This window comes from Orycteropus afer, unplaced genomic scaffold, assembly GCF_000298275.1.
Source record: "Orycteropus afer afer isolate SDZICR_OR568_19922 unplaced genomic scaffold, OryAfe1.0 scaffold00136, whole genome shotgun sequence".
Classification (NCBI taxonomy): domain Eukaryota; kingdom Metazoa; phylum Chordata; class Mammalia; order Tubulidentata; family Orycteropodidae; genus Orycteropus; species Orycteropus afer.
In genome coordinates, this window is record NW_006921723.1 from 7,290,873 (window position 1) to 7,306,701 (window position 15,829).

The window sequence follows — 15,829 nt, forward strand, 5'->3', positions numbered from 1 at the left end:
AACAGGGTCTCCCAGGGCTTTGAAAAGAACAGAGAGACAACTGGGGGCAGCCACAATTGTCTGCAGATGAATTAAGTATTTGGATACCAGAACTGTCCAGGCCCCCAGTGCCTCACTGACTGCGTTTACAAGGTTCAGTGAAAACTTCAATTCCAGCCAACCATTTACTCAAAAGCTGAGACCTGCCCGCCCCCATGCATCCACTTGCTGACCGGGTAGGAGCAGCTGTGCTCCTTAGAGAAATTGGGCTGGGGTTTACTTAGAGCAGATGTTCCAAAGGCACCAGTCCTCAGCCAGCAGGGACATCTTAAACTGTGGCCCAGACCTGTGGACCTGCCTGAAGCTCTGGATTGGTAAGGTTGGCGGCCAAAGGCCCATCTCTCAGGCTCCCCGCTGGAGCTAGCCTGCCCAGAACAAGCACCCACCTCCAGAGAGGGCTCAGCCCTCCCTCCTTCCATCAACCAGCAGCTGCCCAAATCCCAGCTGAAGCTGACTCCAGCCCTAGCTGTCCATGGAAAGCTGCTGGGCTAGAGGGAAGGAGTGGCCCATCTGGCCTCTAAACTGACGTCAGTGTCCAAAATGAGGTGACCATGGTCACTTGGAGGCTCTAGACTGTCCTGTGAGCAGAAGTGCTTCTGGAACCCCAGGGTCCTGCCCAGGTGGGGGTCACCCTTCCCATCACCATGGCTGACCATGGGCCTCTTAGTCCTGGCTTCTTATGAAAGCCATAGAGTAGGGCAGGGGCAAGGACATTGGGGGCCTGTCTTCACCAGCAGTCAAAGGGCCCTCCCCACAGCAGAACTACTGGTCTCCAGGCTCCCCCCAACCCCAGCCTCGTGCTGGACAGTTCTCTGTGGCCTGCTGTCCACAGTCCTGCTTGCTGGTCCTATGCCAGAGCTTTCTCTCCACAGGCAAGTCCAGAGGAAAGCCCAGCAGGATGCCCATCCTCAGCTGCCTTCTACTGCTAGCAGAGTCAGACCCAGGCCCGTGGGCAGGCGAAGCCGGGCAGGGGAACCTTGGGAGCAGGCAGGGGCTCGGGTAGTGCTTCAGATGCAGCCCTGAAATGGGAGGAGGGTAGCCGTGCCAGTCCCCAGGCTCCCTGCCCCCAAGGCGCCCAAGGATGCCCTGCTCACCCCTCTAGCCCCACAACCTGCCTCAGGGTGCCCAGATCATAGAATAAGGGTCAGATGGAGGTGTCATCCGCCTGAGTGGGTAGTGGGTGTCCCTGAGGACAAGGGCAGCACCCGCCTCTACAGCCAGGGCAGCCTAGACTTGGGTGAGAGGGGTGGTGCTGACCCCTTACTGGCACTTTGCATGATGGTCTCATTGAAATAGACACAGCTCTTTGAGGCAGGTCTCAGGATAGCATCTGGACTTGGGGCCATCATGCCGCATTCAATAGCAGAATAGACCCCTCCCTTAGCAGGCCTGGGGCAGGCTGGATCCCCTGTCTCCGAGGGACTTGAACCCTACTCCGAGGGGAGTAGCAGGTACAGCAATGAAAAGGTGGGCAGTAAGGGACAAGAGGGCCCTGTGCTGGGGGAGAATGAGAGAGAGTGTCTCCAAGAATGTGTCTCCCAAAGGGCCTCCCACCGCTTGGGGGAAAAAAAGACTTTAAGCCAGTGGCTTTTGGCCTAGATTCCTGTGAGTGTTGGGGTGTTAGTGTGTGAGCCCACAGAACTCCACGCCAAGTGATCTGTGGGCTGCCCTGGGAAATTTTCCAGAGAGCAAAGGCCTGTGACCTTGGGGAGTCCTCAAAGGGGACTGTGACCCAAAGCAGATGAAAACTGTGGCTCTAAACATACATGTACCCACGCATCCACACACACATGCACACACGCGTACAAGGAAAGTGGAGAAAAGTGGGCTATAAAAAAAACCATTTAAAGAAATGAAAGCCCCCACTGCAGGCCACGTCTTCCAGAATCTGTTGTAACAGATTCACCCAAGCTGGTTAACGGTATTTGCGGTTTGCAAGATGCTACATGTCCTGGGAAATTGACAGACAAGTTATTATCACCTCTCTGCTGTCCTCCTGCCCAGACCTGCCTGCGCTGGGCACCCCAGCTGCCGGGAGCAGGAGAGGAAATTAACAGCCCGTGCACCCCTGTACCCACCCGCCCACTGCCCTCTCGACACCCTCAGGCCACCAACCTCAGGGCTCCCAGCCAGGCCAGGCCTATCTTGGACAGGATGGGGTGAAGGAGAGGCTGGGGGAGGGGAGAGGAGAGGGGGTCCCAGCAGGGAAGCCAGTGTGTGTGTTGCAGGGCGGCGGAGGGATAGGCACACATCAGTGTTTGGGCAAATCATTTCCTGCAAGTACCAAGAAGCACACGCATCCTGGAGCAGACAAGTCTAGACGGTTCTGTGTCAACAGCCGAAGATAAATAAGATTTTATCAGCTCGGAATCTGTTGAAACACATCCATCTAGCGGTTCTAGGGAAGGACGGGGCAGGAGGAAGGCGGGAGGTAGCGTCTGCATATGACTTCTTCCACAGAATGGAAAGGGACCGAAGAGCCCTGTTCTCCCTCTACCTCCACCCCATCTGCTTTTCCTCCAGCCCCAGGCCTGGGGTGGTCAGAGGAGGGGGCACTGGAGGAGGGGCCCACACCCTGACTGAGGTCCGGTTCTCTGGGAAGGCTGCTTTCTGTTCCAGGGCTCCTTCCAGGGTTGAACCCCTCAGTAGGATCTGGGGCTTCCCACTCAGGTGTGTGCCCCAAAGGTCACTTGTGCAGCCCACCCAGGCAGCACTGGACTGGGACGCCCAGTGGGGAGTGGGACTCCCCAGGACGTGTGGTAGCCTTGCTTGTGGTGCTGGGAGGCTCCCATGACCCAAGAACAGTGCCTCCCTAACCCTCTGCCTGCACCAGCACCTGGGACCCAGAATCTGTCCCTTGTCCACTCATACCGCACTCCTCTCTGGCTCAGAGCTTGAAGCTACTCAGAGTGGGGAGGAGTGTCACCCGCGGTACCAAGGACAGCTCCTAGCACCGCCCCAGCAGGTGGGTGGGGTGCTTGGAGGCTCCTTCTAGTGAGCACCCTGCCCCAGTGTGCTTCTGTTTTTCCTTGGGGACAATGGTTTCTCCTGTGACCTCCTCAGCTAGGAAGCGCAGACATGCTAGCCTCCACTGTCCCCTATCTGGGGCCACAGAGCCAAGGGGGCTACATTTGCATCCTGCGCCCAGACTAGGGTACACCCCCTTCCGGCTTTGCTGGGTTGCCCAGGGAAGCGGGAACTGGGCTTCCCCAGTCACAGGCACTCCCCAGGTTGCCAGCTGGTAGGAGCAGAGCCCTGGGCTTGGGGTAGCAAGGAAGCAGCTGCTAGGGAAATTGCTTCAGCTGAGCAAGGACTTTGAAGCCCCTCCACATTCAGACTCCACGAGTTGCAAGGGAACCAGGCAGGCTGTGGGCACATCCCTGCAGGCATAGCTGTGCCTGGAACCCAGCTGCATCCCTGTTGGAAAGCAACTGTGAGCAAAGTGAACCCCTTTTGTCAGTAATGAGTCCCACTCTGAGCCCTTTGACTTTGGCTAGCTATGATGACCCCGTCTCTCAATTGGCCAGCACTAGGGCAGAGGAGAGGGGTCTGTTGGGGGGTCAGCCCTGAGAGGGTCCTGGAGCCCCCCACCCCACCCCAATCAGCTACAGTCTTCCCTATGCTCCCTTGGGGTAACAACCTGGACCTATTCCAACTTTTGTCATCTCACCAAATAACGAGAATGTCCACCATGACACCAGCTGACACGGTTGGGTGTTTCCAGGCCCCAGGCTCTGTTCTAAATGTTACTACTGAGCACTATGCTCTGAGCCTGGGACTTCAAGTTGTCAGACCCCAAAGGCTCTCCTCCTCCTGCTGCCCCTCTGACTATGGTCTGATTCATTCTTGTGCCCCGGCTCAGGCCAGGGCTATGCTGCAGGGTTGTTCTGTCCATCTCCCCAGGTCCCCGGCAGGTCCTTTACTCAGGGTTCTCTGTAGCCCCTCTTCAGGGCTGGGTGCCTCTGTAGATATGTGGAAGAACCACACCTGGGGCACAGCTGCCCCTGTGGGATGGGAGCCTCTGGTAGCCGCCATCAGCTGCAGAAGGTCCCCAACCAGCTGGTCACAGCTGAGCTTCTGTCTCTGGCTGGCATCTGTGCCCCATGGCCTTCAGGGTGGTGCCAGTGGAGGAGACACTGGTAGGAGAAGCCTCTGATTAGTCTTTGGGAGTTGAAGAGGCTCCCACCAAGGGCCTGGAAAAGAACTGGCATTCAACAGATGCTGCAGGATGGATGGCTCCCTAATCCATGCTCAGTGAATCCTGTGTCCCTAGTGTGTTGAGGTCCAGGCAGTCCAGACAGGGCCCAGCATTCCCCTGAGCCTCCTCCTCCAGGAAGCCCTCCTGGTTGGCCCTTTACACTGAGGTCTCCAAGCATCTCCCTTGTATCACTAGGTCTTTTGTCTATGTGAGACATAATTGCCTCAGAGTCAAGGACTTCTTTTGTGGTTGGATATGAGGGCTGTGCATTAAATTGGCACCTAGTGTTTGCTTTGGCCTGGCCTGCTGCTGCCCTAAGCATAGACAGGCTCCCTTAGTGCTGGAGGATCCTTTATGCTCTGTGCACATCCCCCAGGGGAATATGGAGCCAAGGTGCATTTATCAAGTACCAGCTGCATGCGTCCATTTGCTGGGTATTACTGATAAGAGACAAGGTAGAAAGAGCTGGCTCCTTGCCCTCCAGGCACCAGAATTCAGGGGTATGTGCACCTTGCACACAAGAGGCGCTCCATAAATGCTCACCATCTCGGCTGTCCCCAGACCTCGGAGGAGCGTGGTAAGCTCCTCTCTGTCCTATGGCCTGTCCTATGGCCCTGGGTTACTCTCACCTGCCCAGGGCGCTGACATAGGGGCAGCTGCCACCACTAGCCACCGTCTGTGGCAGGAGCATCCTCCTGGCTGCTGTCACTCAGGACCTGCGTGTGGGGGTCACTCCTGCTTTCTGGGGTTCAGTGATGCTCAACTCCCACATCTGTATCATTGTTAATGTTGCCCCCATCTCCAGGGTGGGAAGGAACTATTAACAGCTCTGACCCTCTGGGACATGGAGCCTGGGGGACTCAAGTCCTTGCCCCGACCTCTGGGAAGCCTGTGTCCAGGTTCTGATTTCCTTGGACAAAGGGCTACCTCCATCTTTGCCAGTAGGGAGTGGAAGGAGTGGGACCAATTTATGGCTGGTGGAGCTGGCACTGCAGCCACTGCTGTCACCAAGTTCAGACTGGCCAGGGGGCTGCTGAGCGGGTACTGGGGGTGAGGGGTGTCTAGATGGGTGCCTGCAGGGGAGAGTGCTGGAAGGGTCCACAGAGGGGAGTAGGACCCGAGGAAGGGGTTCCTGACTGCATCCTGGCAGCCAGGTGGGTATCCTAGGACAGGGACACCACCAGGACAGAGCACCTGTTGGGGCCGCCAGCCTCACCAGTCCCTCCCACCACAGTACTCCCCTCTGTTGAAGAAGCTCTACTGCCAGATTGCCAAGACGTGCCCCATCCAGATGAAGGTGTCCACGCCCCCACCCCCTGGCACTGCTGTGCGAGCCATGCCTGTCTACAAGAAGGCGGAGCATGTGACCGAGGTCGTGAAGCGCTGCCCCAACCACGAACTGGGGAGAGACTTCAATGAAGGTGAGGTACAGCACCCCAGCTGGGAAGGGGTGTTGGCATGGGCCTCTGACCGAAGGGCAGCAGGTACCCATGAAAAGTGCTTCTTGCCCAGACTCTGCCATTACCGTGAGGGCCTTCAGGGCCCCTCTCTTTCCTGTGGAATGGCAGTCTGACCATACCTGTCGCTTGACCCTCCCACTCGGCCAGGGCTTGAGAGCCACAGCCACAAGAGTACTTCCCTCCAGTACAGAGCCAGTGGTCTAAGGGGGGCCTGAAGCGAGACTGGCAAGGCCTAGGGGCAGCCCTGGGGTCCCCCCTGGGGGGCTGATGGACAGGTCTGTGGGGCCCCCAGTTGGCTGCAGTGCACCCCAGCTGAGGGTGGTTCAGGGGCAAGCTCTTCTCTGAAGCAACATCTCTCCCACCCCCCACAGGACAATCTGCCCCGGCCAGCCACCTCATCCGTGTGGAGGGCAACAACCTCTCACAGTATGTGGACGACCCTGTCACTGGCAGGCAGAGCGTCATGGTGCCCTACGAGCCCCCACAGGTAGGCGCTTGCCAGGGTTGGGTGGAGGGAGCTTGGGGGAGAGGAGAGAACCACAGCTCATGCAAAGGGCTGGAGGGGAAGGCTGGAGGTGGGTGGGACACAGAGAGGCTATGAGGGGCAGGTGAGTGGGACAACCTTTGACCTGAGGCAGCAGGAGGTTCTAGGGATTTCTGGGGATGGTACAGGGTTCAGTGGAATGAGGAGCTGAGGGTGCAGAGAAGTGGAGGTTCTGAGACCCTGCAGAGGAGATGATGGGATAGGGGTGCCAGGATGGAAGTAGGATCAGCCTCCTCGCAGGCCAGCCTTCCCTGGAAGGACAAGACACAGACAACAAGCACCCAACTTTCTTGTACCCTGTGCTCTAAGGCCCCCTCAGCTCCCATCCCACAGGCCCAAGAGGCAACCCTTTCTGTCTATAGGCCCAGGGACTGACCACAACCATGCCTTCCTTCCCCAAGCTGCCTCCACCCTCACCTGTGCCAGTTGGGCCTCCAAGAAAGCAGGGCTCTCTTGCCCCCTAGTGGCAGTTCTGTGAAAAAGCAAGTTGTTAAAAAACCCGTGGCTGGTTTTCACACTCTGACCCAGGGTTACAGTGAAAACCGCCCATTTCACTGTCAAGAGACAATCAGGGGTCAAGACGTCCAGGTCCACATCTCAGCTCTGCCACAACTTTGTCTCCCTCGCCCTCGCCAAGCCCTGGGACATAGGAGTGGGTGCTGGGGTAGGGGGTTCCACCTTGAACAGCTCTGGTCCTGCCCTCCTATAGAATAGTGCCCGCACCCTGGAAGACCTCACAGTGTACAACACATATTTGCCCACAGAGGCCTATGGACATGCCCACCACACAGCCTCTGGAGCTTGTCCTGTGGCCTGTGTCTGGGAGATGGTCAGGGCAATGAGATCATAGGACTGTGGCTGCCTGAAGCAAAGACCAGGCCCAAACCCTTTCCAAACTGCATGGCACTTGACATTCAGTGTATATTACATGAATGGAGGAATAAATAGTGTATACATGTATATATGTATGTATGGATGGATGGATGGATGGATTAGTGGATTAATTAGATGGATGGATGGGTGGATCCATGGGTAGTTGGATGGATGATGATGGATGGTTGGTTGATTGGTTGGTTGGATAGATGGATGGATGGATGGATGACAGAGAGCCACAGAGAAAAGCCTTGTTCCCACCCTGCCTCATGTCTACCCACAGCCAGGACTAAATGTGGGACCTGGGGACTTCCCAGCCTAGAAGCCCCACTTCTGTACGTTGGGACCTGTACACTGACACTGCAGCCCTTTTCCTGCCTCCCCATGTGCAGGTGGGGACAGAATTCACCACCATCCTGTACAACTTCATGTGCAACAGCAGCTGTGTGGGGGGCATGAACCGGCGTCCCATCCTCATCATCATCACCCTGGAGACCCGGGAGTGAGTCTGCTGGCACATGGGGGTGGGACAGGGACTTGGGCCACTGCTACTGGGGACATGGAGGCCAAAGCCAGTGGCTGGCGCCTGAGCCCTGGAAGTGAGTTGGGGTTATTTTGTTGCAGCCGCCAGGCCTTGCTGCTTTGAGGGAGAGATGTTCCCCCAACCTGCAAGGGTTGCTTGGGCGGGAGCTGGGCCTTGTGGGGAGGGAGGGCCTGGAGTCTGGGCTGATGCCTCAGAGCAGCCTTGCAGCCTTCTGAACATTGGCTCCCTCTGGTCAGAAGCTCCTTCTCCCCTCACTGGGCACTCAGCCCCAGCTCCTCTGCCATCAAGCCCACCTTGTGGGATCTGCTGGGGTTGGGAGTAGGTAGGATTGAAGGTGGACCTGGAAGTTCATGTTTCCAACTGTGTCTGCACCCCAGTGGACAGGTGCTGGGCCGCCGGTCTTTTGAGGGTCGCATCTGTGCCTGTCCCGGCCGTGACCGCAAGGCTGATGAGGACCACTTCCGCGAGCAGCAGGCCCTGAACGAGAGTGCCGCGAAGAGTGGAGCGGCCAGCAAGCGCAGTGAGCAGGGTTTGGGGCTGGGGCACCTGAACCTCGTAGGGCCTGCCTTGCGGGGCAGTAAAATGCTGGCCTGGATCGCTCGAGCCTGCCTCCAGGAGAGGCTGAGACCTCCCACTGAGTGAGCACAGCCCCAGACAGGACCACTGGGATGGCAGACCTGCTTGGTCCTCGGTCCCAGGCTCCTCTGACGCTACTGCCTGTGGTCGCCCCCGGCCCAGCTCCATCCAGCAGCTGCTACTGGGGCTGGGGCTCCTGCATGGGCAGTCACTGGGTTTGCCCGTTGTGGAGCTGACAGTTTCTGGACCTGGGGATCTGTGAGCCATGCCCACACACCTGACCCCCTCACACGACCTCACTCACCTCCTCTGACCAATCACCCAGCCTCTCCTTCCTCCCTTCAGCATTCAAGCAGAGCCCCCCAGCCATCCCTTCTCTGGGGGCCAGTGTGAAGAAGCGGCGGCATGGGGACGAGGACATGTACTACATGCCTGTGAGTGCACTCAGCTGTGGGGCTGGAGAGGAAGGGTGCAAAGGGCCTGGGCCTGGGCCTGAGGCCACTAGGAGCAATGCTGCTCTTCTGAGAGCTGAGGCCCAGGGCTCTGCAGGGAAGCCAGCTCAGAGTCAAGCTGGGCCGACGCGGTGGGAGTAGGGTCTCAAGAGTCAGTGGCTCTAAATCACATGCACCCAAGACAGGCTGCCATCAGGGATGGTGGGAAGGTGCACATCCCTCCGGGGACACACCAAGGATCATGTCACCCTCATGTCGCATGGGCCACCCACTGCCCCATGGGTGTGCCCCCTTCACCTATGTAGCCCCTCGCCTGGTGACTAATACTTGCTGCTCTCAGGCTCTGTCGTCAATCAGGAGCTGATAATTGCTTGAGTCCTTTGAGAATGAGCCCCTCATTTTAAAACCTGTATTTGTTAAGCAGCCCTGCTCCCCAGCACCCATTGTGCTCAGTGTTGGAGAGAGGAGTGGTGAGGTCAGTGGACAAAGGCAGGCATAGGTGGGATGTGATCTGCCTGGGGAGACGGGCACTCACCCCCATGACAGGGACTCTGGCCAGGCCTGCTCCTGGGGAAGAGGGGAGGGAGCCCCATGGAAGGAGTGGCCCTGTGCTGCCAGCCAGGGTCTTCCTGAGGCTGTGGCTACCTGCACCCACAAAGGGTCTCAGGAGGACAGCTTCTGTATGTGGCTGGTAAAGGCTCGGCTCTCTCCCAGGTGCGCGGCCGGGAGAACTTCGAGATCTTGATGAAGATCAAGGAGGGCCTGGAGCTGACCGAGCTGGTGCCGCAGCAGCTGGTGGACTCTTACCGGCAGCAGCAGCAGCAGCTCCTACAGAGGCCGTGAGTACAGCCAGGCCCGCGCCACCCACCCACCATGGCCAACACTGCTGCTGCCATTGAACCCAGTGCCCAGTGGGGACAAGGGCAGGTCCCATGCAGCAGGGAAGATGCCAGGAGAGCCAACGACCCCTGGGACAGCAGCGTATGTGGGGGTTGGCAGGGTGGAAGAGTTACGACTCAGAGGATGCTGCAGAGTCTCCTCCCCCAGGAAGCCTTTCCTGGGTGTGGGTTGCCCTGGGCCCTGCTGCATGGCCATCATCTCATCTCCTTTGGGGTCCTGGAGCCCCAGCAGCAGCTTGAGGCAGGGATGTCCTAGGCTGGGACAGAGCTGACCCTGAGGGTGTGGGAGTGGCTGGATGAGATTACCCATAGACCAGGGGACTGAGCCCCTCCCAGTCCTCACCCCACTCTGTTGGGTTCCCCCTCAAAAGCAGAGGGGTAGGGAAGGTACAGACTTACATGGGTGGTTGGGGTGAGTTACAGCTGCAGTCTCTATCCACTGGTACACAGGGCACTGTGAGTACTGCATTCTGACATTTGACTGTTTGACCAAATGCTACCTGTCACTTTCTGAGCAGGAGCCACCTGCAGCCTCCCACCTATGGACCCATCCTGTCACCCATGGGCAAGGGGCACGGCAGTGCCAGCAAGCTGCCCTCCGTCAACCAGCTGGTGGGCCAGCCTCCCCCACATGGCTCCTCAGCCGGGCCCAGTCTAGGGCCCATGGGTGAGTCCGTCTAGGAGGTGCCTGTGGCAGGAACTAACTTCTGCCAAGTTCAAGCCTGGCACTCAGGCCTCAACCTCCTTCCACCCACTCTAGCCTAAAGGCAGAGAGCTTGGCCCAGGGGGTCAGCCATGTCCACTGCCCCCTTTGGAGGCAGTGTCTGTGGGAGCAGAGGGTGGCTTGGGAAAAGACATGTAGGTTATGCCTTCGGCCCACCTCTTAGAGGCTGAGGGACCCTGGGTGGTTTCTGAGCCACCCTGGGAAGAGCACCCTATGGGCACAGGCTGCCACATTCCCAGTGCCATGAGCACCCCCCCCCACAACATCAGAGCAAGGCAATGCATGACAAGTTCATGAGGACCACTCTCAAGAGCCAAGCAAGGCTCTCAACACCTCACCCCTCCACCTTGGGCGAGGAGATGGAGGTGGGCTGGGATGTCCAAGATCCAGTCCCGGCCTAACAGGGTTGGCCTGTGTTCTGAAGCCAGCCCTGATTCTAGCCACAGAGTTCATGACTGCCCCCCTGCTTCTGGAGCTTTCCATGGCCTCAAGCCTGGGTGGAGCCTGCATGGGGCATGCACAGGCTGGCTCACCCTGACCGTCCACCTCTCGTCCAGGTCCCGGGATGCCCAACAACCACAGCCACCCGATACCGTCCAACAGTGAGATGAATGGCGGCCACAGCTCACAGCCCATGGTCTCAGGGTCCCACTGCACCCCACCACCTCCCTACCACGCCGACCCCAGCCTCATCAGGTAGGAGTCTGCTGCTGAGCCCAGGCTGCAGGGCACCCTGAGCTGTTGCCATGTCTACTAACCTCAGTCTGTCTGTGGCTCCCGGTCAGCTGGCCTTCAGCCCTCTGAGCCATCTCTGCAGGCCCCTGTTCTCTCGTGTTTAATCACTACCAACTTGAAGACAGAGACCACAGTGGCAGTAGGTATGGGGGGGGGACAGTTGGCTTCTTGATGTTAGGTGCCATGGGGTCAATTCTGACTCATGGTGACCCTATATGACAGGATCTTTAGAATGGTCCCACAGGGTCGTCTAGGCTGTAATCTTTATGGAAGTAGGTCTTCAGGTCATTCTCCCTCAGAGCAAGGGTAGGTTCGAACTACCAACCTTTTGGTTAGCAGCCAAGTGTGTAGCCATTGTACCATCGGGGCTCCTTCCAGTTTCCTTAGAAAAAAGAAAAGCACAGAGCGAAGGGTTCCTTGGCTGACGTGTGATGAGCAGAGAACATATCTGTGTGGGAGGGCCATGGCTTTGGTCAGTGCCTCAGCCAGAGTCACCATGTGTGCTGTATGGGAAGACATGCCCGCCTGGCCAGGCCACTTAGACAAGGAGCGGGCCCACGCCGCACGCAGCCCTGGACGCTAGCACCACTAACACGGCTTTCTCTCTCACAATCTCTCTCTCTGCAGTTTTCTAACAGGCTTGGGGTGTCCCAACTGCATCGAGTATTTCACCTCACAGGGGTTACAGAACATTTACCACCTGCAGAACCTCACGATCGAGGTAAATGGCCGCAGCCCCCCCGACCACTGGGCAGGCGCCGCCTAAGCCCCGCCCAACAGGCCGCAAAGGATGTCTCCCTCTTCCTGGCAGCCACTCCCACTCCATGTTCTTTCCAGCATGAGGGGAAGCTGGGCCATGAGGGGAGTCCTCCCAACAAGCAGTCAGAGTCTGCATCCTCAATGTGTGGCTTCTGCTCTGAAGTCCCTCTGGTGAGGTTTAGGAGTGCTGCTGAATGGGCAGCAGGCCGGTGGGGCACACTCAGGCCTCTCGTGGCAGGACCATCACCTGGACTGGTCACCTGGACTTGAGGGGTTTCCTGCCATGCCAGCATCTTGGCCCCCAGGAGCCACTCTCCCTTTGATCTTAGGGTTGCTATCCCCAAGGCACAGAGAATTGTAGAATGCAAGAGCCAGGGGGAGCTTGGCAGGGGTTCAGGCCAGCACCACCCAGAAGAGGCTGGGGCCCTATAGCCTATCATGTACATGAGAACCGGACACCCCTACCGCAGATCACCGTTCCTCTTTAGGTTAAATAAACCCATTGCTGAAAGACAACTCCAACCGTGTGTGTGTGTGTGTGTGTGTGTGAGAGAGAGAGAGAAAGAGGGAGAGAGAGTAGAACTGTGCTCCATGGGGTTTCCAATGGCTGGTTTTTCGGGCCTTTCTTCTGAGGGGACTCTGAGGGGACCTCCAACCTTTCAGTCAGCAGCCGAGCACATTAACTATTTGCATCCTGATGAGGACACTGCCCTGTTACTCCCAACATGGGAGGCCTTCCCTTGCTGGTAGCCTCTGCTCCTCTTGACCTGTGAGTCACTCACCATTACCCACAGGGAGAGGCAAGGACACTTGGCTGTTAGGCTAGTGGCCCTGGAGGCTCCAGCTGAGCCCCTCGACCCCTGCATCCCTTCCCGCTTGTGTCTCCTCCTGCTCATTATAGCCCAGGGCCTTGGGCCCCAGAGACTTGGGTTTTCAGAGAGGCTGGGGCCAGTGGCTCAGCCAGACCCTCCCCAAGGCAGAGCAGCTAACTCAGGCGACCACCGTGTTTGTGTTTCTAACACTGTCCTCATGTCCTGCCCCCAGGGCCAGGGGCTCTGCACCATCAGCCAGCCCTAGTGCAGTGTGAGCCTCTGCTCCCCAGCGTATTGCATGTGCTTCTGCTGCCTGTGTCAAGGGGCTGGGGACCAGGGTCGCAGTGCACTTTCAAAGGCAGGCCAAATCATTGCCCAGCCACAGAATGTGTGTGTGTGTGTAGGAGGGGGACGGACAGAGCGATAGCTCTGAGTCGGTGTCTTTGCCTGCCCCGTGGGGCCCTCAGCCGGCTCACTGCAGAGGCTATGAGGGTGGCCTGTCCCATTCCGGCTCCCCTCATGGTGCTGTTGCCCTTGCAGGACCTCGGGGCCCTGAAGATCCCGGACCAGTATCGGATGACAATCTGGCGGGGCCTCCAGGACCTGAAGCAGGGCCACGATTATGGTGGCGCACAGCAGCTCATCCGCGCCAGCAGCAACGCTGCGGCCACCCTCGCAGTAGGCGGTGCAGGCGAGCTGCAGCGGCAGCGAGTCATGGAGGCCGTGCATTTCCGCGTGCGCCACACCATCACCATCCCTGGGCGCTCCGGGCCCGCCGGCCCCGATGACTGGGCTGACTTTGGCTTCGATCTTCCAGACTGCAAGGCCCGCAGACAGGCTATCAAGGAGGAACTCACGGAGGGCGAGATCCACTGAGAACACTAGATGCACAGGACATGCTGAATGCGTGGGAGCGGGCGCTTACAGCCGAGGCCCCAGGGAGCTTTGCTCTTGTTCCTCCTTTGTGTCAAAAACTGCCCTCTGGAGGCGGGCCCTCTGGGCTGTGCGCAGGGAGGCAACGAGGCGTGCCCTGTGCTCAGGTGCTGCTCCAAAGGGACTTTGTGGACCTTCACCCACCCCAGGAGATGCTGCCAGGTCCCCAGCATGCGCACGGACAGTCAGAGTGTCCTGGGGGTAACTTCTGGAGCTGCCCCACAAGTGGGCTTCTGGGCAGACACAGCCAAGGCCACCCAGGCTGGACCGGACCCCAAGGCCAGCTGCCTGCCCTCAGCCTGCTGTTCACCCCCAGCCTAGAGCAGAGGTGTGGAGGGACCTGGATCTCACCCCTGGCCACCCAGAGCACTGGTGTGTGTGGGGGAGCTGGATCAGTGGGGCCAGCCTCCCCATTGCTCCACTTGTCCTTCTGAGGACACCCACCTCCCAGGAGAGACCCTTCACAATAAAAGGGTCTGCTTTGCTGACAGACTGCCAGCAAATATTTCCCGAGGTTCTTTGGTTCTGAGTAGCAATGAGCAGCCAGGTGATAGTGTCAAAGCCTTCAGTGTGCGGCATGTGGACAGGCTCTGGGGACATGCACGTGCACATCACATAGAATGCCACTGTGCAAAGAAAACACACTAATTTTCAGGTGAAAGTCCCAAACTGTGTCTTTGCCCAAAGCTGGGCTGAGTACTACTCCTGCTAGGCAGAGGGCCAGTCTGGGTCCCTCACATGCTTGACCTCTGGTTCCAACCCCACTCCACACTGACCACCCCCTTCCTGTTCCCAATGAAAACGAGGGTCTGGCTGGAATTGGAGAGAAGACCGACGGTAAAGGGATTAGAGGGTGCTCAGCCCTGCTGGGGTATGTGGAAGAGTCTGGTGGACCCACCACCAAGCACCCACACAAAGGCTGCTGGCCATGGTCACCACTCTTCAGGTGACCCCTTCAGCATATAATCGATAGCGTGTTCCCTAGACTATTGGCAAATGTCCTATTTGATAAAATGATACTCTTCTACATGGCGGGTTAGCTTTTATTTCCTCAAGCTTTTCTTTGCCATCATCATTCCCCAAGAGCTCAACCTAGCAGAGTCTCAGCTTCCCCACCCATCAGCCAAACCAGCCAGGCCTGGCTGCTGGTCCTGAAAGCCTGGTGGAGGGGGACAGCGAGAGAGGACTGTGCAAGGGGAGAGAGGACCCTGGGCAGGCACTTCTGTTGCCTTGGGGTGATGCCAGCTGAAGCAGCTTCTCTGCCTGTGGCTGCTTTGGCAAGTTGGGAGCTGGGCAGTGGGTGGTCCTTCTTTGGGGAGGGACAGCCCTAAGGGAGTGGCAGGCAGCAGGAAGAGCACCCTGGGACTCAGAGGCGGGGTGCTGGGGCTGTGCTGGTGTGGCCACTGTGCCTCACTGTGCCAGGACCAGAGCTCACTCACCGAGGGCTGTCATGTTGGCTGAAAAGTAACAGGCCTCCTGCTACAGGCATCCAGAGGCCAAGCTCCATGCCTTTCTACAGGAAACAGAAAGCCGGTATCAGAATGCCACTCTCTTTGTTAGATGTCCAGTCTCTGGTGGCATAGTGCCTAAGGCATTTGACTGCTAACTAGAAGGCTGGCAGTTCAAACCCACCAGCCACTCCTCGGAAGGAAGGTTGGGCAATCTACTTCCATAGAGATACTGCCTCAGAAACCCAAGGAGGGGTCGCCATGAGTTGGCATCGACTTGATGGCTCCTTAGGAAACTAGCGCTCTGAAGGAGAAGAGGTGTTTGTTGTATTGAAATATGCTGAGATGTGGCTCACGAGGCAAGCATGTTCTCCATGCCACAGCTACCAGTCCCCATGTCAGAGAGCGAAACACACAGGATCGTCCACCCACAAACACCCCAGTCAGGGTCCAGTGTTTAGGCTGAGACCACGGCATCTTGAAAAACCTCAAGAGTAAAAATTGCTGTCAGCACTTATTTAAAAGCAGCAGTTTGTACTGACACAGGTCTGTGTGTCCAAGATAACAGCTTCATCCCTCTCCCCTCACTGTTATGCACCCCCAGGGACCTTCTTTGGAGCCCCAACGCAGGCACAACTTTAGGGATGGGACTGGCTATCTGGAGTTTTGGAGCTACCCAGATGATTCCAATTGGCAGGTCATGCTAAGACACCCAGGACAGCAGAACTAGTACATTTCAGCCATGGGACAGGCTCTTACTGATGAGCTTTGTGTTTAGCTTCTCCAGAGTCACAGATTCCTTGGAGAATCCACAATCTCCCAGGATCAACCAC

At 57.8% G+C, this 15,829-nt stretch overlaps 1 protein-coding gene across 1 annotated transcript in view; it reads left to right on the forward strand.

Moving 5' to 3' along the window:
* The window catches only part of TP73 (tumor protein p73), a 52,952-nt gene extending 39,461 nt beyond the window's left edge, over positions 1 to 13,491 (forward strand). The window contains exons 4-13 of the mRNA XM_007945442.1: positions 5,472 to 5,658; positions 6,069 to 6,184; positions 7,507 to 7,616; positions 8,036 to 8,178; positions 8,580 to 8,668; positions 9,401 to 9,525; positions 10,104 to 10,252; positions 10,867 to 11,005; positions 11,672 to 11,765; positions 13,156 to 13,491. Of these exons, the coding sequence (XP_007943633.1) occupies positions 5,472 to 5,658; positions 6,069 to 6,184; positions 7,507 to 7,616; positions 8,036 to 8,178; positions 8,580 to 8,668; positions 9,401 to 9,525; positions 10,104 to 10,252; positions 10,867 to 11,005; positions 11,672 to 11,765; positions 13,156 to 13,491 (1,488 nt within the window). The remainder of the gene's footprint in view (positions 1 to 5,471; positions 5,659 to 6,068; positions 6,185 to 7,506; positions 7,617 to 8,035; positions 8,179 to 8,579; positions 8,669 to 9,400; positions 9,526 to 10,103; positions 10,253 to 10,866; positions 11,006 to 11,671; positions 11,766 to 13,155) is intronic.
* The last annotated feature ends 2,338 nt before the right edge of the window (positions 13,492 to 15,829 follow it).